Genomic DNA, 22,494 nt, shown 5'->3' with positions numbered 1-22,494 from the left:
GTTCAAACTCTTGCAGTTGGAACTTGGTCTGAATTCTTTTTCCAAGAAAATAGTTATGTTATGGAATTACAGGAGCACAATGTAAGATGTGAGAGAGATTTTTGCCTTTTTAAATGAGCTTCAAACACTCAAGTACACTGTGAGAAAGGGCTAGGTGAAATTTGGGGGTTTGTTTGCTCTACAACCTCTTCACTGATAATAGAATCACAGATTCATCAAGGTTGGAGGAGACCTCTCAGATCATCAAGTCCAACCATTAACCTGTCACTGCTGGAACCCCAAAACCATATCCTTCAGCACCGGATCTAGATGCCTCAAACACTTTCAGGGATGGTGACTTCACCACCTTCCTGGGCAATATCCCAGGGCCTGAACATCCTCACAGGGAAAACCTTTTTCCTAACATCTCCTCTGACTCTGCCCTGTGTCAGCTCAAGGCCTTTCCTTCTAGTCCTTGAGGACAAGGTTATCCCAAACAGCAGTGCAGGAATGATGCTGGTCTCTAGACACTCCATGTTGTCTCATCATCCCTGGGGGATGGATGTGCAGTGGCTGAGGGGATTTGCTGGCTTCTTGTATTCCTGAGCAATCGTGTTTGCAGTCAGGGCAGTGTCCTGCTCTGCCATGCAGTGTTGTAGCAAGGCTGTGCCTTCTGTTCCTTGTCTTCTCCTGCTCTATGCCTAAGCTACCTCCTGCTTTTGCACCCAGGTTTTGTGCATGTTGCAGAGGGACTCTGTTAGGAACTGCAGTGACAGGACAAGGAGTAATGGGGAGAAATTGAAAGAGGGAAATTTAGATTAGGTATCAGGAAGAACTTCTCCCTGTGAGGGCGATGAGACACTGGCACAGGTTGCCCAGGGAGGCTGTGGCTGCCCCAAGCCTGGCACTGTTCAAAGCCAGGTTGGCTAAAGCCTTGAGCAGCCTATTCTGGTGGGAGGTGTCCCTGCCCAGGGCAGGGGATTGGCACTGGATGATCTCTAAGGTCCATCCCAACCATTTAACATACTATGATTCTATGTTTTTAGTGTCCATCATGACTATTTCCCCTTGGAAATGAGTGATCTTTGATACTTAACCTGAGCACGATGTGAGCACTCCTGGTATGTGTGTGAAGCAGTGGTCTGCTTTTCTACTGAGGGTCTTACTGCATCTAGAGCTCTGTATGGATTCTGCTTGTATCCAACTGGACATCCACTTCCCCTGCTCACAGCCAACTATTTTAGTGCTTCTCTTAATGCTTTCTCAGGGGCTAATGTGCTTTCACTGCTGTGCTGTGAAAACACGCAACATTTCAGCTGTCTGAGCTGGTTTGAGAGTGCCATCAGGGGACTTGGGCCTTGCAGGTATAAGCTTGGAAGTGCCTGGGCCTCATACCCAAATTAGACCTTCCTTGAGGTCCCTTCCAATCCAAACCTTCTGTGATTCTCCTTGGCCTCTCAAGGCTATCCCATAGAAGAGAAGAAACCTGGGATTTGGGGTTTAAAGAACTTGAAGTATTAATTAGCAGCGGATCAAAGGAAAAGTCCTGGTTCCCAGAGCTATTCACTGCAGTGGAAAATCATTAGAAAGGTTCTTGGAAAAATAGTGTGGAGATCTTCCTGTTATATGTGAGCTGAGCTTGGATCCAGAGCATATGTTTGAATTATGTTTTGAAGCCCTTACCTTGATGCCTGTCCATTTGTGACTTCTCTACAGGGGCTTTTTCCTCTGTTTTGTGTGTTATATTTAATTTTCCAGAGCAGAATGGTTCAATTTTCATTAACTAACTGCGGCTGTCAGTGAAAATACAAACTGTAAAGGTGTCTCTGACAGCTTGTATAATTCAGAGCTAAGTTGTAAATTGCCTTCTTCTAGGCCACTGAACACCTATCACAGTGTATTAAAACCAGTTTAATTGATTTGGAAAAGCTTTAAAGAAGTGATCTAGCCCAAGATCTCCCATTACTTTCCATTTCAAATCTCCCTCTCCCAGGATAACCTCTTTTCCCAGAGCTGTTGTTTCTTAAATGGCCTTAATGACTTGAAAATGGTAATTTCCCTCCTAATTTTTCTAGTGGTTTATTTCTAAGGCTTCTGAATCTCTTAATATGAATTGAGCTTCAGTGTTCATATAGGGGAAGGAGCATGAACTGCAAACCCTTTGTAGCACATGTACTTCTGATGTGTGGTTTGCAGATTGTTAGTTCAAATCAGCTGTTTGGGACTGGCTGTTGAAAATGGAGTTGTTTTGTGTTGGATCCTCTTGGTGTTTTATTCTTTGAATAAGATGCAGCAGTTTCTATGAGGGAAAAATTGTAGATGGCTGGAGGTATAAACACAGTAAATTGTCTGTTCTGTGTTGTTAAAACAAAATAAAAAGAGTTGACCTGAAACAATTTGAAGAATTTCAATTAAAATCCTTCTAAAAGAAGCTTTGGATGATAGAGAACTTGTAGAAAACAGGATTTTTGAACAAAAAGGGAGAATGAAATGTTTGGATGTCTGTCAATGCTCCCCTGTAATCCTGGTTGTCACACATCCTGTAATCCTGAGTTATCACATATCCTGGCAGTGATAACTTGGTAATCATTGACCTTGACAACCAAGTCTTTGGACTGTTTTTCTTTCAGATTCTTTAGTAGTGATGTAATTCGGATACCTTGACTTAATCATTATATATACTAAAGGTGGTTTGTGCATGTGTCCATAATCTGGATTTGGACTGGTCCTGCTGAGACAGGAGGGAAGTTCAGGAAGGCACAGAGTTGGTGGTGCTGAGTGTGGCCTGACTGTGGGTGCTGTGGTGGCACCTGAAGGGAGCAGCAGTTCTTCCTGAGGGCATCCAGCTCTCTCCTCCCACCAGACTCAGTCCCAAGGAGTGACGGATATGTGGCTGAGCATTAAAGATGGCACTGACTGCTAATAACGTCAGTTATTAGCCTTGCTGAGCTTTGTTTAGCTGGTAGTGCCCCTGTTGTGCTGTCATGCATTGAGTATAATTACACTCGGGTTTGTAGCACAGCAGTGCTGTGCAGGAGATGCTGAAATGAGTAGCTCTGGGTTGGTAGGAGCTGCTGTTGCAATCATTCCCTTTATCAATGGTTAATTGAATAAAACCCTTTTGATCTCTGGGCCTTCTCTTCATCTTCCCAGAGGTGACTGATGATGAAGAGGTCAGTGCAGGAGCCCAGGCTGGGTTTTTGGGAGCAGTGCCATGGGTGGTAAACACTTTTCTCATCCAGAGAGGCAGCATCAAGTTTGTGTTTATAAAACCATACACACAGTGCTGCAGGGTACTGTGTGGCTGCTCCTGGTGCTGTATGAAGGACTCACCCCCACTTTCGTAGGATTAGGGGGATGGAACACCATTCCTGTGGGGAAAGGCTGAGATAGTTGGGATTGTTCAGCCTCGAGAATGTTGGGGTGACCTAATTGTGGCCTTCCAGTACCTGAAGGAGCTATGGGAAAGATGGAGGGAGACTGTGTACAAGGGCTTGGAGTGCCAGGGGAGGTTTAGATTGGATATTGGGAAGAAATTCCTCCCTGTGAGGAGGAGTGAGGCACTGGTATATGTTGCCCAGAGCAGCTGTGGCGCCCCATCCCTGGAAGTGTTCCAGGCCAGGTTGGATGGGGCTTGGAGCAATCTGGGCTAGTGGAAGGTGTCCCTGTCCATGGCAGGGGTGGAATGAGATGAGCTTTAAGGTCCTTCCAACCCAAACCAGTCAGTGTTTCTATGATAGGTGAGATGAGCTGTTGAGAGCTGGACTGGGAAACCTTCAGAACTGAATTTAACAGGCTAATTAAACATGAGGTTCAAAAATTTTGTGTTTGTCTTCTTACTGCAGATTGTTACTGTGTCCGTGAAGATCTGCCTCTGCAGGGCACTGCCTGTCACTTGTGCTTAGCTGCTGCCACATTGCCTCTCAAGGCACATAGCTGTGGCACACAGGAGGTGAGCACTGCACCATCTCCTCTCTCAGGGTGGAGGTGGGAGGCTGTCCTGTCAAATAAGTAAAGGTGCATCTTTAACCAAAGGATATTAACCATTAACATATAGGGATACTAAGTTTAAGTATCCTTGAGTCTGGTAGTACTATGAAACTGTTCTTTAATGGATTTAAGACATGCACATATTTTGTTGGAATTTTTTTTCCCTTCTGTTTCTCTCATACAGTGATAACTTCCCAGAGAACCTAAATGTTACAGAAGCCAGAGGTACACAACAGCAACCCTTACGGCAGGCAGGAAAAATGTCAAGCATTCACCCTTAATCCAATGGAGTATTTTTCCAGGGTTTCATAAGATGTGTGTGGGGCTAGCGAAAGGATTGATTTTTCCTATACTAATCACACCTGGTAGAAACTGATGTAGAAAGCAGAGAAGCAATGCCAAGTTGGTATTTTTTTCCAAGAGAAACCTGGCCAGAGTTAATTGCCTGCAGGTATTTGTAGCCACACTTAGAGGTTTTTGCTTAGGGCCTGGACTTTTGAATGTAAGAGTATCTGTAAAACCTATCTGGCACTCCTTAACTTCCCAACTGAGTGCCTCATAAAGGATTCAATCTTAAAGCAGATTTGGTGTCCAAGCTTACCCTGTAAGGCTAATGATCCCAAAGAAGGAACCACTTCTTGTCTGTGATGCTCAGACTGATGGATGTGACTTTGTGGGTACAAAAGAACTACGTTTTATTGTCTGAGAGCACTTACCTTTCTGTTCCACCACTGGGCCAAACCTGGGTGAGGTTAGAGAGAGAGGTGAGACCTTGTGTTGTGCTTTCCTGCAGACAGTTGATGGTGTAGGACTCCCCCAGGACTGGGATGTACTGGGTGACTGTGGCTTGCAGCATGGTGTGCCTCTTTCTGTTTGAGCGTGCAGCTTCTCCCAGGCTGTACATAAGGCTGGCACCAACTCCCAGGTCTGCCAGAGCCTGCTGTGTCCTTTGAGGAGCTGAAAGCAAGGTTCCATGCTCTTGGAGTTGCTTTCCCTGGAAAACCAGTGCGAGTTGGCTGCTTCCCAGCACGCGCTGAAGCAGAAGGAATTGCCTTGCACTTGTGGAAATCTCCTTCATAACTCTGCTTATTGTTTCATTCCTGGTGCTGGAAGTGCCAGGGATGTGTCAGGGAGCTGCTGGTGCCTCAGCTGGGAAGCTTTATGCAGTGGGAGAAGAGGGGTGAGAGTTCTTCTTTTAAACTGGCTGTAACAAAGACAAAAGGAATTGCCTAATGGGTTTGGTAAGTGCTAGAGGAATAAATCAAGCAACAGAACCAAACAACAAAACAACAGCTAAACTGCCCTGGGGAAATCGCTGAGAGGAATCCATCTGATGCCTCCTCTGATGACAGTTTTCAGCTGCGAGTGGCTGAGGGAGACAAAACCATGGACCCTGAAATGAGTGGGCTCAGAACTCGCCGAATTCTTTAAACAGCTTTTTAAACCAGGGTTGGCAGCCCCTTTAGTTTTGAGAGGAAACTTATAAACCTTTCCAGTATAGGAGGATTCAAGTAATGAATCTGGAAATTAGGGCAAGGAATTCAGTTCTCAGGTTTCAAAGCTGACACAGGTTTAAATGCATCATAGTGTTTTGTTTGGGCTCTGTGTTTCAAGCCTTCAGGATGCAAGGGAATTCAAATTCTCTGCTTTTTTTCCAGTAACCATGAGGATTGTATTAAAGAGATGGAATTCAAACCATCCTACTCCAGTAAAGCAAGAAATATTTTCATAGTGAAGCTGTGATCCGGCATCACAAACTGTCAGGGAGATGTTCAGCCCTGCTTTGGGTAGGAAGGATGAATGATGGATGAGAGAGAGGGAGTGTGGGGGTCTGGTGTGCCCTGGCTATCATCTGTTTTAAGTTAGGAATGGTGTAATTCTCTCTAGGTTGTTGACATTAGCAATAAAATTAAGAATATAGACCCAGAGAAGGTTTGGGGTTGGGTTTTGGGTTTCATGTGGGGGAAAAGGTGGATGATGGTAAGGGAAGCGCCTGTTCAAAGCATCAGAGACTGCTTGACTGATGTTTTCCCTTTTATTACTTCTCTTCCCTCTCTTGTCCTTGAGAGGCTCTATCAGAGCCATCAGAAGCAGTGATGTTCCTGCTCAGAGACTCATCTTTGCAGTATCTCCACAGCAGCTGTAATGCCTGGGAGAAAGGCAGGAGGAAGGATGAGGAATGGTTACTTCATCCCTTTTGCTCCCTTTTCTGCAGAGAATTAATCTCCTTCCTCCCACCCCCTCCTCTTCCTGGACACTGTGGATTACCTGTCTCTTTTTAGGCAGATGGGCAAGGGAAGCAGGATGAGAAGGGAGTATTTATAGCTCACCTCCTGTTTATGTTCCCTTCCTAGCAGATGTGATGAAGCTTTGTACTAATGCTGGAAGGAGAGAAAATTCAGGCGGGATCGAGAATGGAGGCAAACGAAGACCATTTGCTAATGTGTAGGTCGTACAAAGTGCTTCCAAATGTAAAGAATAACACTTCCCACACCTTGCTGGCATTGCCTTTTCCGAGTCCATCTCCTCAGCCTGATTCTAAAACAAAACCCAGGAGGAACAGCACTGCAGTTCACACAGGCTCTAATTTGCCTGACCCTCCTCTGTCTGCGTGCGATGTTGCCCTGTGGGGGCCGTAGGTGCAAAATGTTCCTCTTGGGGCCAGATCTGATCTCCTGAGTGGGCTGTGAGCAAGGGGGTGCTGGCAGAGAGAGATATATGAGTGCAGATCAGTGGGATTTAACCAGACAAGCCTTCAGGTCCTAGGAGAGGAGCTGTGTGGTTTGAAACGGCAGCAGTTCGGACTCGTTGGAGCAAACTGTGCTTGCTGCTGTCACTGCAAGGGCACAGCTCCCAGGCACAAGGCTTTCCCTGTGATGCCCTGTCTGCCTGAATCCCTGGGGGTTTGCATGGATGCAGTGTGAGCAGGACCTTTGTGAGAGGGAGGGATGTGTTACCACGTCCCAGACTCCCAAACAGCAGCACAGCGTGTGCCGTGAGGGAAATACTTCACATCGTGTCTGCTGTGTGAACGTATCCAGACACCCTAGCAAAACGTTGGAGGTCTTCCTTAAAAATCCCTGGTGAAGCTGGGCTCAATTTCAAAGGAAGATTAAGAGTCCTCTTTAATTATCTTTTTCCAAAGACTGACCCTGGAAGCGGGCCAAGGTGTCCAGGCATATCTGGAAGAATTGAAGCTGGTGCAGAAAGGGGTGAGAGATACAGGCAGAGATCTCCGATGCCAGACTGGCCTGTTTTTCTCCCTTTGGAGGTTTCTGAGGAAGCCAGGGAGGATGCTGAAGGAGGAATATGGAGTTAGCAGGATCCCTCATAAGGGCTGTCACCATATTCTCCCCATCCCCTCGCTGCTCTCATGTCAGAGGGCTGAAAAGATCTTGTCTGTGTTCAGAGCCACACATCGGTTCATCTGTGATGGATTTTATGCACAAACCTTGCTTTTATGTCACTGAATGGAATGTCTGGGTCTGAGGGGTCTCTGGTGGCTGTGTGGGGTGCCTGGGGCTGAGGGGTCTCTTTGTAGTGTCCTTGGGGGCTGGAGGGGTCTCTGGTGTCTGTTTGGGGTACCCAGGGCTGAGAGGTCTCTGTGTGGGGTACCCAGGGCTGAGTGGTCTCTGTGTGGGGTGCCTCTGGCTGTGAGGGGTCACTTCCATGGCAGGGGTGGAATGAGATGAGCTTTTCTTTGAGGGCTGTCTGGGGTGTCTGAGGGGGTTTCTGTAAGGGCTGTGGGGGGTCTTGGGGGTCTCTGTGAGGGCTGTGTGGGGTGTCTGAGGGCGTCTCTGTGAGGGCTATGTGGGGTGTCTGAGGGGGTCTCTTTGAGGGCTGTCTGGGGTGTCTGAGGGGGTTTCTGTAAGGGCTGTGGGGGGTCTTGGGGGTCTCTGTGAGGGCTGTGTAGGGTGTCTGAGGGGGTCTCTGTGAGGGCTGTGTAGGGTGTCTGAGGGGGTCTCTGTGAGGGCTGTGTAGGGTGTCTGAGGGGGTCTCTGTGAGGGCTGTGTAGGGTGTCTGAGGGGGTCTCTGTGAGGGCTGTGTAGGGTGTCTGAGGGGGTCTCTGTGAGGGCTGTGTAGGGTGTCTGAGGGGGTCTCTGTGAGGGCTGTGTAGGGTGTCTGAGGGGGTCTCTGTGAGGGCTGTGTAGGGTGTCTGAGGGGGTCTCTGTGAGGGCTGTGTAGGGTTATAGGGAACTGAGGGGTCTCTGGTGAAGGTCTGGTGCTGCCTCAGGCTGGTTCCACAGCCTGGCCCCTCAGCCCACTGTTGGTTCCTTGGGGATCTGAGAGGGGTAAAATGCTGGAAAAAGGAGAGAAATGAGGAAAAAACATGAAGTAGGAGGAGAGGTACCCCAGGTGCCATGGGATCTCCATGGGCTGTAGCACGGATGTTTCCAGAAGGAACCCCCAGTCTTCTGCACTCAGGGTTGGGAAAGGGGTTGGCAGTGAAGGAGTCAATTGCATAAAGGGTTGGGCTAGGGGGAAGGTGTGTTAATTTCAGTCTGTTTCTTGTTATTATCTCGTTTAATTGGCTGTAAATCAACTTTCCCTCATTCCAATCTGTTACGGCAGCGAGGAGTGGTGAGTGATGTCCCTGCCTGTATCCTCCCATCCTGCATCCTCTCATCCTGCTCTCGGAGAGCAGCTGGCTGGGCAGCTGGCCCCAGCCAATCCACCACACTTTAACGTGCTTAAATCCAGGCAGAGCTTACGTACTGGTGCAGAAATCTGTCTGTGTGGGTAAGTCACACATGGCAGCACCTGGACAGCAGTTCATGGCTTTGCTCTGTGTCTCCTTTGCCTGGCAAACAGCTGATGTGAAGGGGAAGGGAAATGGCAGGACTAAAGGGGACTCAGGCTTGGGATCGAAGCACTGAGAGACCAACATGTAACAGTGCAGGTGTAGAAGTATTTGGAGCCATGAAGTGAGGGAGGATGGATAAATGGAGCCCTTCAGGATGTTTGAGGTGGGTGGTTTGGTTTACTGTGACTGCTCAGGGAAGTAATGTTCATCATCAAGATTCCAGCCAGGAGGTTTCAGAATAACCACAGTTAGTTCCAGGAAAGACATTCACTGTTTCAAGCTGTGAAAGTTGGGATGGAGAGGGAAATAGTAGCTGTTGCTGGTTGGAAGGGATGACCTGCCTCGTTGGAAAAGGTGAGCTGCCTCTTGCCAGCCCCTCAGAAACATGAACTAGACCTTGCAGCTGGCACTTGTGAATGTGTCTCCTGAGTGTTCCACTCGTAGTAACAAATTTTACACAGAGAAGGCTTTGTTTTTCACAAAAGCTCTGCAGCTCGTGCTGCACTGCTACTCCAGGTAACGAGTTAGCAGCATGTTTTACTTGGGTTCTAAATTAAGATATTCACCTTTCTGCATGCTTGAGTTGTGGGGTTTTTTTTCTGGACAACCTCTTTTCTGGTTTTAATTAGGGTTTGGAGACTTCATCCCCCAAATTAATACCATTGCATCACTGATAATGACATCAGTGGGGAACACAAGCTCTGCCACATTGCTCCCTCTTTTCACAAAAAAAGCAGATTCTTGCCAGTAGGGCTTTGAACTTTGTCATCCGTGTGGAATTGAGAGAGCTACCATTAGGACCTATAGAGATGACAGCATCTCTACTTTTACCTTTGGGCTGTCCAGTACAGACCTGAACAAGGCTGGAGGAAGGATAGTTTTAGACAAAGGGCTGGGATGTTTTTCTTCCTGCTCCCTTAATCATTCTGGGAGTGAAGCTGCTGCATAACCCTGAGCTTCTTAACATGCATCTTACTGCAGATAAGGCAGGAAATAAGGATCCAGTGGATGTGCAAAGTGAATTCATGCATGTGTTCTTTTGAGATCTAGAAAGTGCTTCAAGGTTCTCTCAGTGGTCTGGCTCTGGTGCTTTTCACACTCCAAATATTGTTTATTTTGGAAGAGGTGGACGAGTCTGTCTCAGCTGAGCCCTGGATGTAGTAGTTCTGCACTTGGTTGCTGAAGGAGGGTGAACTGTCAGCCGTTTGACTGCAGGCAAATGATTATGAGTTCTGGTCAACAAAGCCTGAACCAAGTTCCTCTGTGTGCCCTGCACTGCTCCAGCCCCAGCTCCAGCCCCTCTGCATGAAGCTGTTGGATTGCTGACGTTAAAGTGTTCAGGCATCTCTCTCCAGCTCAGCTTTAAAACAACAGTCTCCCTTCAGAAACAAAAATGATGGATGATTCCTTGAGCTCTTGCTAACCTTGGCTGGCAGAAGATGACATTTCTGTCTCTGCTGGGTTTTAGTTCGTTTGTTCCTTTTTTCCTTTGCCTAACCAGCAGAGGCTGTTGCTGTAGATAAGAGATGGTGCAGGGAGCACGTAGCAGAGCCGCAGGGGGGACAGATAGGTTGGAGTTCAGCGTCTCTCCTGTAACACCTCCTGGCAGCACGGTGCTGGGGGGTCATGGAGCAGAGCTGTTCAGCCTGAGTTGGGGTGAAGGAGTCTCTCAAGCGGTGACATCTGTGGCCACTTCAGCTTTTTGATGAGTCACCTAACATGCCCTGGTATTTCAGCCGGTTTTGGCTTTTCCCTCGTGTTGAATGAGGACAGGAGACTTCTGTCAGGTGCTCATAGCCTTAAGGGAAGCCTCTGCAGGCTCCCTGATAACATCTCCCAGCTATGTAGTTGTTTTGCAGTGGGATAAGACTGGGTTTAGGATTCTCTGCAAAGTGCCAGTGGATTTTTGGGCGACTGCACAAATCTGGCAGAAAGGCTTTAGCTGCACAGTGCTCCAAAGGGATGGTTAATTATGTGGAGAAGGGAAGAGGGAAGCACTGAAACCCATGTGTCGGTGCCAGCCATGCTCTGGATCAGCTAAAACAGGTATTTAACCAGTCCTTGGGGCAGTGCTGTCTGACAGGAGGGATTGTGTCCCACCGTGTGAATTTTGCCCACTCACTACTGCGCCTAGTACTGTTTTTAGAAGGGTTAAAATGGAAGTTACTAATTTCAAATAGGAAAAGGTTTTTTTGTGACCTTCCTACAGAGCCTTCCCCTCCTTAGGTGAAAATTGGTTCCTTGACCCAACCTGCGTGTGGTGCAGCTTCTGATGATTGAAGCTCCTAACTCTTTTCAGAACGTAACAGCAATGCCAAGGCAGTGGAGCTGGATTTGCCCAGGATGGGAGGCTGTAGCTGTGTTTCCCTCAGGTAGTTTTGAGTTTTAAACCTGTTTTCCTTCAGGTTGGGATTGATCCTGCTAGCTCAGCAGTAGCATTTGGGTGTTTGTCAGTGCAGAAGATTTGCTGTTTTTCAAGTGTAAAGAGGCAAATTTGTCCTTTGGTTCCCAGCACAAAGAGCTGTTTTAAAGCATGACTTTTGTCGGAACATGCAGCTTCCCACTTGAGGTCAGTTAGAGCTGTTTAATGCCTAGTTCACTTTTCCTGTGAGCTGTGGGAAGCTGAAAATGCCGTTGTGAGGGGGGAAACTGAAATTTACTGATTTTTATTGTGAAACTGAGAGAAATGAAGTGTAAATACAGCACAAAGGAGAGTGAATTTCTAGAGCTGTCAGTGCAGTGACCATCAGGGCCAAAGGTCCTGCTTTCAAGAAAGATTAATTGAAACTGTCCTTGATTTGCATAGCAGGCAAAGGACATGTGAAATCGTAGTTAAATCTTATTTTAAGTAGGTTATTAAAGGCAACCTCATGAAATAGAGAGGTCTGAGCAAATTTGGCAGGGAAATAATTAACAGCCTGGGTTTTGTTTGCAAGCTTTCATTAGAAATGGACTTAAACAAGCCTTCCCTGTGAGGTGCCTTTATAGAAATGTAGTTTTGGCAGCTGTGTGTTAGCAATCAGCAAAGAAAAATATCCCAGCCCAAAGGAATGCCCAAATTGGGCTGCAGCTGTTGAAAATCTGAGGCTAGCCACTGAAATATATACCTCCATGGACAGGTGAGGGCTGGTGCTGTGCCTGGTTCTGTTTCAGAGCTGGGCTCTTTGTGCCCGAGTTGTATTTCACTGTTGGGGAAGGATTAGTCTATGACTTGTATAGTTTACCCTAACAGACTGACTTTAAATCAGTCTGATTGCAGATATTCCTGGACAAATGAGTCCCTTGCTAAGATTGCAGAATGCACAAACCATTCATGCACTTTCTTCTTATTGGTCTGTTGTGGTTTTTTTATAGCTCAGTATTACAATTATTGCTTTTTATCTTGGAACAGTTTGTTCTTCTATGAACAGGCATGTTTACTACTTGTGTCTTAGGGCTTGGCTTCCCTCTGTAAGGACAGGGAAGAAGTCGTGTTGTCATGGAAAACAACCAAAGAGAATGAACCTCTTCATCCACCACTCCAACTCTCCTCCTTGGTTATGCAAAAACGTCTTTTTAACCTTTAAAGACTGATGTTTTTTGTGATTTCTGCATTTTCTATGACTGCATACTAGGCTGAATGGATTGCTTAAAACTGATTAACCATGTAGCTTTAAGATACATATTATGTCAAGGAAAACAAATGACAGCTGTTCTGTGAGAGACTCGGCAATGTGTGTGGAGTGAGGTGTGTGGAGGTGAACTTGGCTGAGCGGGGAAACCCCGTGGGGTGACAGATGGGCAGGGAAGAGGCTGTTCCCGACAGGTGCTCCCGGTTCGGGGCTGGGAGGAGGTGCCTGGCACAGGCACTGGGGAGGGGGCACGGCACCGAGTGCGATCCCGCCAGACTCTAACGTTTGTCCTCCTTGCTGTGCTTGTGTTTTCCAGGTGCACCAGCGGCTGTCTCCTTGGCACAGCGTGCGAGTGGCCTATTGCAGTACCGTGGTGCCCTCTGATGGTGAGTGCAGCCGTGGAGGAGCTCTTGGCTCACTTCAGCTTCACTAACTTCAATCTCGTTCCCTGCCCCCTTTCCTGGTTGAGGCTTTTTGGACTAGGCAGCAATCCAGTATGGAGCTAAGGAAGTGACAGAGAGAACAGAGTCAGGAAGAATTAAGGCAATGGTGAACTTTTCTGATCACTGTCCTTACAGAGCTGGACTGGCTTTACCCAGAGAGATTGGATTGCATGCAGCTGTCCAAAGCTCTTTGCCAGGCTTGTTCCTGAAGTAGCCCTGAGGTCTGTGTGATGTGTACTGTCCTCCCTGCAGGGAGGTGTCACAGACTGGATCTGGGTCTGCTTTGTGGTGTTCAGCAATAGGACAAGAGGTAACAGGCAGACACTGATGCCCAGGAAGTTCCTCCTGGACATGACGGAGAACTTCTTTCCTGTGCAGTCACTGGGCACTGAACAGATTGCCCAGAGATGGTGTGGATTCTCCTCACTGGGGAGATACTCCAGAGCTGTCTGGACACAATCCTGAGCCATGTGCACTGGGATGACCCAGAGGTTGGGCCAGATGTCTCACTGTGGTCCCTTCCAGGCTGCCCCACTCTGCCTCTGCCCTCTGAAATTCCTTTATGTAACCCAAGTGCAGTCCATCCCAGCTACGTGCTGGAGCGGTCAAACCCATCACTTGCTGCAGTGGATAAGTTGTGAAGCCAATGCAATTTTGCTCCTTTATTTAAATTCTGGGACAGCTCAAACATTAAGCTTTTTGATAAGGCTGTCAGAGCATAAAGCAAAAGGATGCACTGGTGGAACTTTCAAAACCTCAGCGTGCCAGAATGCAGAGAGGAAATGAGCAGCAGCTCTGAGCTCTGTCTGCTTAACATCTGCATGCTGGGCACAGAGACTGGTGCTGACTGACACAAGCAGTGAAAGGACCCTCTCCTCATTAAGGCTTGTTAATAAGACCTCAAAGCTAATAAATGAGTTCCAGCACAATCACTTCCCTGTCAGGATAGTGAGTGTGTGCAAGCACAAAGAGAACATGACTGCTGTGGAGAGCTCAGATAAAAACCTAGAGGCTTAAACAGGTACAAGTGTCAGGTTGAGAGGATAATGTCACTGTGTAGCTACTTGCCTAATTTGATTTTTACCTCTCCTCACATTGTGATTGAATATTTCTCTTGTTATTTCTTCCAATAACTTCACCTTTACCAGCAGTAAATGTTCAATGCTAAGTTCTTTGCCCACCCTTTTCTTTTTCACTGAGCTTTGTTTTGACCTCACGTATTGCTTAAGTTGTTCTATGCAAAAATGGAGATCTTAAAAAAAACCGAAACCATGACCTGTTGCTGGTGCGCACAGAATTGAGTCAAATCTTCTTGGTGCTTGCATGGAACTCATCTCAAAGCAACCTCACACTTAATATAGCTTTGTAAAGCTTTTCAAATTCTCCATGGGCTTATTTATCAGCATTCCTGGTTGGGCTGTAGGTGTCTGTAAGTGAAGTACACTTGTGTTGTAATTACTTGTTTTCACTTGTCCCGGGTATTTAAATCCTGGCTTAAAACTGACCATGTGAAGATTAGCCAAAATGTTAGCTCTATAATTAGTGAGGTGCCAAATGCTTTGTCCACTTAGTAAGCTGAGGCTGCCCTGATGCACAGAGTGGTGGGAGCAGTGGAGAGCAGGGCAGGCAGCATATCTCAGGGACTTGTTAATAACTCTTACTGGAGCTGTCTGCTGCTGCCTGAGGTTTGTGTTACTGACATGTCCCTCGAATTGCTTTCTCTTCTTTACTTGCCTCTCTCTCCAATGCAGTAAAAATCTGACCGGAGTTACTTGTGTGGGAGGTGATGAGAGGATCATACTGGAATTATGAACTTTCTCCACCACTGAATTAAGCTAGAAAATGACTTTGACAAGGTTTTTGCAAGGAAAACATAAAGGAGCTGTATTTCCAGACTCACTGACACCATCTTTTGAAGGGAAATAATTGGGTTTTAACACTTCACCTAAGCTGGAAATCCTTGAGAAAGGCTTTGTGTGTGCTATCAATGTTGATGAGGTTAAAATGCAGCAGGGCTGGTGCTGGTAGGCACTTCCTCTAGAGCTGGCATCCTGGAGCTGTGGTTGTGGTGTGGTACCGGTGGAGATACACAGAGAACTGTCAATGCAAACACTGTTCTCCCTCCTGCTCTGCACAGAACTGGCTCAGAGCCTGTGTGACCCAGGTAGCATTTTAAATCATGTTTTCTGTGCCTCGTGGTTATGTAAGTACAGAAGTTTGCTGTAGATGCTGCTCACAGAACCAAGGAATTCAATACTTAAGTGGCTATTTTAAGCTTCTAAACATGTTGATCATTCCTCCTGAGCCTGCTATCACAAGTGTAGCTCATGTTAGTCTATTTCTTACCAGTCTCTCAGATACTTGACTGAAAGAACCCACAAAAATCTGATAGCTGGTGTCACAACAACTGCTGATAAGGAGCTCAAAATTCTGTCTAACTGTCCACACAAATTGGCAGTTTGCTTTATTTCTTTCCAGTAAGTATCTGACTGTTGTCTCTGAGTTCTGAGCTTCAAAACACTAAAGCTACTGAAATCCTGTCAGGTGTCTGAGTCTTGAGAACAGGCATTTATAGGCAGTCAGACGCTGAGCCCTCTTGGGATGCTTTAGCAGGTTTAGGTGTCCATGCTTGGTTGCTTCCACCTAGTCTTTAAGGACTTTAGGGTAGCAATTGCCTGGAACAGGGAAAAATGCTTGATTCAGTTCATGGTGTGTGACAGCAAACTCAAAAGCCCAAGAGAATTCTCATGGATTTGTACAAGTGCACTTGGTACATCCTTTTTTAACATCCATGAGCCCCTGGCAAGGCTTGTCCTGATAGTTCCCTTTGGTAGTTAAAAATAACATGATTTGCCTCTCTTTCTACTCATGTTGAGTTCTGTGACTGACTAGTTTTGCTGTCAGCTGCTCAAATCGCCTTAGCACGTCAATCCATGAGTTCAGTGAGTTTAAGGAGACACGGTGGTTCATGGAGTTGACCCAGGCTACAACAGGTGGGAATACCGAGGCAGATGCAGCGTGGGTGGGTGTGACTGCACCATCCTTGAGACATGGCAAATGCTCTGAGCAGTCCAAAAGACCTTATGGTTTTACATAAGGAAAATACATAGCAATCCCAAGTGAACCATTTTTCTGCTATATCTTAGCAACTACTGCACCTGAGGACAATTTTGTCTGTGATTCAGGCTTAGGGAATATGAACTTGTGTCTTCTCTTCTGTGGATGGATGTCTCAGAGCACATGGAACTGGTTGTCTTCTGGCAGTAAAATAGTAACTAGTCTACAGTTCATGCAGGTCATTGCCATGCATTTTAGCAGGCTGCACTGAAATCCTTACGAATGCTCTTGAAAAAGCTCCTGGCAGCACTAAAGAAATGGAAAATCTAGTTTTATCTGCACAGAAGTCGTGTCTGTCTGGAGAAGTACAAAGCATATTGATCCCATGAATTTTAGATGAAATGACCTTGAAGCTTAAACTGGGAGTGCTGCGTCTTACAACCTCCTGCTCCTCACTGTGCTTGTAAAGATTTGTTGCCTCGGGACAAAGAAGAGGAAACCAGAACTAAACAAGAACAAAAACATTTGAAGTTGGTCCTTCCTTGATGTTTCCTGATATACACAGTCTGCCTTTGTCTCCTGGGCTATAAATCCTCATAAATTGCAGTGGTTTGTCTTAAATAATCTGAAATACTTTGAGTCTCAAAAACCAACTGAAACATACTGTGCTGCCATGTTGTGCCTTTTAGATCTGATGTTGCCTTTAGTATAAACATAATTGTGTTTAGAGTGACTAACTTGTGCTATGTGGAAAAGTACAGAAAACTTACAGATACTGCCAAGTTAATGGGAGGGAAATCCTCTGATATGCCTCAGTTTTTCTTTGATGGACACATTTCTTGATAAAAGATGAACCAAACATTTAGTCTATTTTATATTCAGCACATTCCCGTGTTTGCCTTTGTCCATGGGATGAACAGAGCACTACTATGAGAAAAGCTGTTAATTTTGAATGCTAAACATGTGGTTTCGTGGTTCTGTCTCTGCAGAAGTGACAGTGGTTTACCAGAACGGCTTACCTGTGATTTCCGTGAGCCTCCCGTCCCGGCGCGAGCGCTGCCAGTTCACCCTGAAACCCATCTCAGACTCGGTTGGGGTGTTCCTACAACAGCTGCAAGCAGAGGACCGAGGCATTGATCGGGTTGCAATCTACTCAGCAGGTACTGGTGTTTACAAACTCATTGATTTACTTTCCTGCCAGCTATTTTCTTCCAGCCTTTGAAGTTTGCTGTGGTGTGAGTTCTTCGATGTTCCTGAAAAAGCAGAAGGTAGAAATGCCATTCCCAAGAGTAAGAGTATTGTTGACTGTACCTGTGTAGTCAGGGCTGTCAAGGAAATTGGTCCTAATGGAGGTGGGTTTTGGTGAGTTTTGGTGGGGGCTGCCCCAACCCTGGCAGTGTTCAAAGCCAGGTTGGCTAAAGCCTTGAGCAACCTGCTCTGGTGGGAGGTGTCCCTGCCCAGGGCAGGGGGTTGGCACTGGATGATCTCTAAGGTCCATTTCAACCCCTAACATGCTATGATACTATGATTTCTACTATGTGGTAGGAAAGATGCAAGTTACAATAGAGGTTCTAATTGATTGTAAGGAATTCAGTGTAAGAGGTGATATGAGGGAAACGTGTCCTGCCTTAGCTAAGGAAGTTCAGTCATGTTTCGTGTTTCATCTGTCCTGACAAAGAGTATTGTCTGTGGGAAAGCATGAGCCCAACATCTGGATTTGGGATGGTGTTCCAACTTAGTCATGGCATGTTTAAGTGCATTGTTCCTCTTGCTCAGTGAGTGGTCTGTGTTTGCCTTGCAGATGGCACCCGTGTGGCCTCCTCCACAGGCATAGATCTGCTGCTGCTGGATGACTTCAAACTGATCATTAACGATGTCACGTACCACGTCAGACCACCAAAGAGAGGTAACCCAGCCTGGGTCAATGTCAGTGTTCAGTTCCGTCCTTAATTACAAGCAGCTTTAACAACTTGGCCAAGAACATGAAGTGCTATTTCTAAAGGGAAACCTTGCAGTTGCTAATCCTGCCCTTGGAGTCTAATTTAGTGATACCAGACTAATCAGTAATGAAAAGCAGATATTCATTCTGCTCTAAGCCAGTGCCCTCAGTCCCCCAAGAAGAACAAACAAAGAAATGTAATTTCTTTTAATTTCTAAATTTTTCAAGGTTTTTTTCCTAATAACTCAGAAATAATTTCAGTTAGGGTTTAACTCATTCTGAAGAAGTACAACACAAAATGGGAATTAGATTGGAACTTACATTATCTGGCTTGGAAGAATACATATTTCCTTCCCCTGACAGTTAATGTTGTTTCCATTCAAGTGTGGTACTTCGAATCTTGCAAATAAGCCTCAAACCTTGTTAGCTCACAGCCAGTGAAATAGCCAGGCTATGCTCTTACAAGGTTGTGTTAGGAGGAATCAAATAGGAAGGGAAACCAACCTATTTTAATCAAGAAAAAAATCCATTTCAATAATTGATTTCAATCCATTTCAGTAATATGCTTTGGACATGTGTAATTTTTAAGATGTGAAAACTCAGCAGAAGCTTTTAAGGCACTTCAGAGTTACTGGTGGAGGCAGGAACTTGGTGGTTTTATCTGCCTTCTACTCCTCCTAGGCAGCTTTATAGGCTTCATGAAGCTCTGAGTTCTTGCATGCCTGTACTTAGCTCTGAGCACTGGACAAGAGGGACAGTTTGGGACACATTGCTCTGCTTGTCTGTTGGCTCATAATTGAGGGGGATTGTTGTCTGCTTTTGTTGTAAGAAATACTGTGATTTCTAGAAAGAACTTGTAGCCCTGTAGACAGGCAAACAGATTAGGAAGGATTTATAATCTGACTTGCATGTCTGGTTGGGGTTAGATGTTGGAAATACCATTCCCTGTTTACCTGGGTCTTTTTGCTAAGGTTTGGGCTTTCCTCTCTTCAAGGAGTAGATGATGAACAAAATCTTTCAGAAGGCAAAAGCTGTGAAATGTTAATGATTGTTTCACCATCTTGCCCAGCCAGAACAAGGCTTAAAGCAAGTTATCTATCAAAATTCAGGAGACCAACCATATGGTTGGGTCTGAGGCTGTCCTGGGTGGCTGACTTCTAGGAAGACCTGCTGGTGTATGCCATCTTCTTCTGTAGATGTAGTTCTCTTCCAAGGACCTTTTTGGAAAGGAAAATAGTCAAAATATATTTTAGCATTTAATGTAGCATGAAAAACTGAATAAAAATGTAGCATTTGTTTAGCCTAAAATGTATTTTAGCATTTTATTGTTCACAATGCCAAGTAAAAAAGGGCATTTCTGACTCAGGGAAGCTTTGTCCCTAGGATGTGTGAGACTCTGGAACTGGGAGTGCAGCACTAGGTGAGATGCTGTTTCTCCCCTAAATATGGGGTGGACTGACCTCTGCTAGAGATGATTTTTTCCCATCTCATTAAAAGCACCTTAACAGGATGCTCTCCATTAGGACTGGGTATCTAAATCAGTGGGTATTGCACACACAGAGAAGTTACTCTGCTCTGTCAGCCCTTGTGTGATACACCCATTGTGCACTGACAGGTGTGCTCTGGGATCACCTAGGTTACAGGATGCATTTGCCAAGGAGATTTCTATAGTTAGTTTGTGCTGAAATGAATGTGCCTGCAAACAGGCACTGAGATTAGCTCTATTAGACCTTTACAAGATCACCTTGTGTATTTTGATATGGAGATGCCCAGAACACTGTCATTTTAAATACTAAATACTTCCTGATGGTCACTTCAGTAGGAACAGGTGTATTTTTCTTCCTAGGGGAACAGGAGCCCTTTAACTGGGAGAGGAATATGATGTGTTTTGTGTGCCTTGGCACAAATAACCGAGTCATTTCTTTCCCTTGAGCTGCTGGTGTTAAAACTTAAGCTGTCTCAAATAGCTTTTTGAGTTGGTAAAACCATATTTTGATAACCTCAGGTACAAGCCCAAGGATGATACAAAAATAATTTTAAAAAATAGTTTATTTCTTGGCTAATGTCAAAGTCTTTTGCTCTAACTTGAAACTTGGTGTTTTTCCATCTGGAGTGTGTAACACACCATCACTAGGCACAATTTGTTTGCAAACTGGTGTCCTTTAGGAGTCCTTTTTGTGTTGAAATGCAAGGATAAAGGCAGTTCCAGTTAGTGTCTCTGTCCCTGCATGCCTTGAGGGAGAATTTCACTGCCCTGTAGGCAGCACAAGGGTGTTGCCCACAGGGTATCGGCAAACAATTCTTGGCATTTGCACCCAAAACAATCATCATGAGACTGTGTATGTTGTGGGGTCCCTAACCCTTGACGTTTGGTTGCGTTCATCAAGATTGAGATTCAGATTAGATGTTAGGAAAATTTTCTTCACTGTTAAGGTGTTCAGGCACTGGAATATTGCCCAGGGAGGTGGTGGAGTCACCATCCCTGGAGGTGTTTAAGAGGCATCTGGATCTGGTGCTGGAGGATATGGTTTAGGGGTTCCAGCAGTAACAGGTTAATAGTTGGACTCAGTGGTCTTGGAGGTCTCCTCCAACCTTGATGACTCTGTGATTCTAATGATTGTGGTTACTCATGGTCTGTAGTCTGAATTCTGTGCCCTGACAGCTGCTGTGATAGATCATACCAGTTTAGTTGTTCATTTTGTCTTCTATATAAATATGGATCAGAAGTAGCTGCAGGTATCTGAGAAGCTTAATAGGATGTGTCTCTTTTCCTTGTCCTTATCCAAAGTTAGGAATATCCACTCACAAAGCCTCCTTATCTTTTAAAGGCATCTCATTGTCTTAGAGTGCTGGAGCTCTTCCTTGTTGAAAAAAGTTTTGTCCATTTCCTGTGCAGACTAATAGCGGTTTCTTGAGGTTATGTGAGAGGTCCTGTGGGTACATGTATATAAAGCGGTCTCTGTTTTCTCCTAGAGCTCTTAAGCCATGAAAACGCAACGACGCTGAACGATGTGAAGACATTGGTTCATCAGTTGTACACTGCCCTGAGCATCGAGGAGCACCAGCTGAACAAGGAGAAGGAGCTCATAGGGAGACTAGAGCAATTGAAGGAGCAACTAGCACCACTAGAAAAAGTGAGGAGTTCTTCAGTGTATTTTTCCTATCCTCCACATGCAGCCTTAATTAATTTCAAGGTTTTAATTAGGTCCCTGGCATGCTTCAGACAGTTTGAAGATCACTGAAGCAGAAGACTCACTGTTTACCAAACCATATCTGTTTCTGGTTTCTGTGGAAGTATTTTGTTTTCTTGCTTTAAGTAACTGGAGATGAACTTGGGAGCAAATAAAGACTGGGACTAATGCAACAGAGCATTGCTTGAACATAGAGAAATAAACACATTTGTGAGGCATTCAGAGCATGCTCATATGCATGATGGGAAAGAAGTTTAGGCCTGTCTGCATAATCTAGACTCAAATCATGTTTCAAACCACTTAATGTTGCTAGTAATACAAGGTACTGTTTTTACATTATCTCTTAATGATATTAACGTAACAATTTTTGAGACTACAAGGTTGGACTGAGGGTCTTAGAGGTCTCCTCCAGCCTTGACGATCAGTGATTCTAAGGTGTGTGTTTCTATCTTGTGCAGGTAAGGGCAGGAAAGCAGAGAAGAGGACAACCTTGGTGTTGTGGGGAGGTCTGGCCTATATGGCCACCCAGTTTGGAATTCTGGCCCGCCTCACCTGGTGGGAATACTCTTGGGACATTATGGAACCAGTCACCTACTTCATCACCTATGGTAGTGCCATGGCAATGTATGCTTATTTCGTAATGACCCGCCAGGTAGGACTTGCTGTGGTGACATTGACTCTTCAGTAGAAGACTTGCTTTGGGCTCTGCTCCCTAGAGAAATAGCCAAAATTATGCCTGTTAGGAGCTGCTTTGCCCCTTCCCTATCCTGTTGGAATCTAGGTGCCACATGCTCCATTTGTGCTGCCCGGGGGGTGGTGTGTGGTGGTGGTTGTTGGTTTGCTGGTTGTCCTACCAGAAATGCTTTTATATGTTTGGTGGTCAATTGCTGTAGCTATACAGGTTCATCTGCTGACAGATACAGCCAGAACAGACAGGTATGAGTGCATGAGGTACTCTGAGTTCCAAGGAAACTCACCCCTCTGGCATGCCATGTTGGCCTTTCTAAAGAGACCAAGGTTCAGACATCTGGTTGGAAACGCTTTTCTGGTCCCCCATCCAGATGAGACTCCCTCTCTGGATCCTTGTCATTGTGACAGACTCTGAGTTTTCTAGTACACGGTTTGCCTCATCTCTCCCGTTTTAACTTCCTAATCCCACCTGAATAATGAGGCAGAGAGGGCTCAGGGTCTCTGTTATCACAAGGCCATGAGGACAGATGCTGCAGCTGTTCCAGTGTGGTGTCCCAGGGGTCTGTCAGCTACATCATGTCAGAGGCTGAGGACATGCCTGCTCCTGTCAAGTCTGCTGCAATAGTTTGTGACAGGAGAGGTTGAAACTTCTGCCATGTTTGAACTCAGATTTGATGTTTCAATCATCTCTATCAATTAGGACCTCTTCTGTCAGGCCTCAAAGTCTCAGTGTTTCAGGGATGGAGTGACTCCAAGTGCTGCTGGGTCTGTACCAGGCACAGGGGCTGTG

The 22,494-nt window shown here is 45.7% G+C and overlaps 1 protein-coding gene across 1 annotated transcript in view; it reads left to right on the top strand.

Moving 5' to 3' along the window:
- Positions 1-12,700: 12,700 nt before the first annotated feature.
- The window catches only part of MCU (mitochondrial calcium uniporter), a gene marked incomplete at its 5' end in the record, with an annotated part of 12,663 nt that continues 2,869 nt past the window's right edge, over positions 12,701-22,494 (top strand). The window contains 5 exons of the mRNA XM_009078328.1: positions 12,701-12,770; positions 16,874-17,044; positions 17,686-17,790; positions 20,797-20,972; positions 21,478-21,666. Of these exons, the coding sequence (XP_009076576.1) occupies positions 12,701-12,770; positions 16,874-17,044; positions 17,686-17,790; positions 20,797-20,972; positions 21,478-21,666 (711 nt within the window). The remainder of the gene's footprint in view (positions 12,771-16,873; positions 17,045-17,685; positions 17,791-20,796; positions 20,973-21,477; positions 21,667-22,494) is intronic.

The sequence above is a fragment of the Acanthisitta chloris genome, unplaced genomic scaffold, assembly GCF_000695815.1.
Source record: "Acanthisitta chloris isolate BGI_N310 unplaced genomic scaffold, ASM69581v1 scaffold6247, whole genome shotgun sequence".
NCBI classification, from domain to species: domain Eukaryota; kingdom Metazoa; phylum Chordata; class Aves; order Passeriformes; family Acanthisittidae; genus Acanthisitta; species Acanthisitta chloris.
The sequence above is the reverse complement of the archived record's forward strand: the minus strand, read 5'-3'. Positions and strand labels throughout refer to the sequence as shown.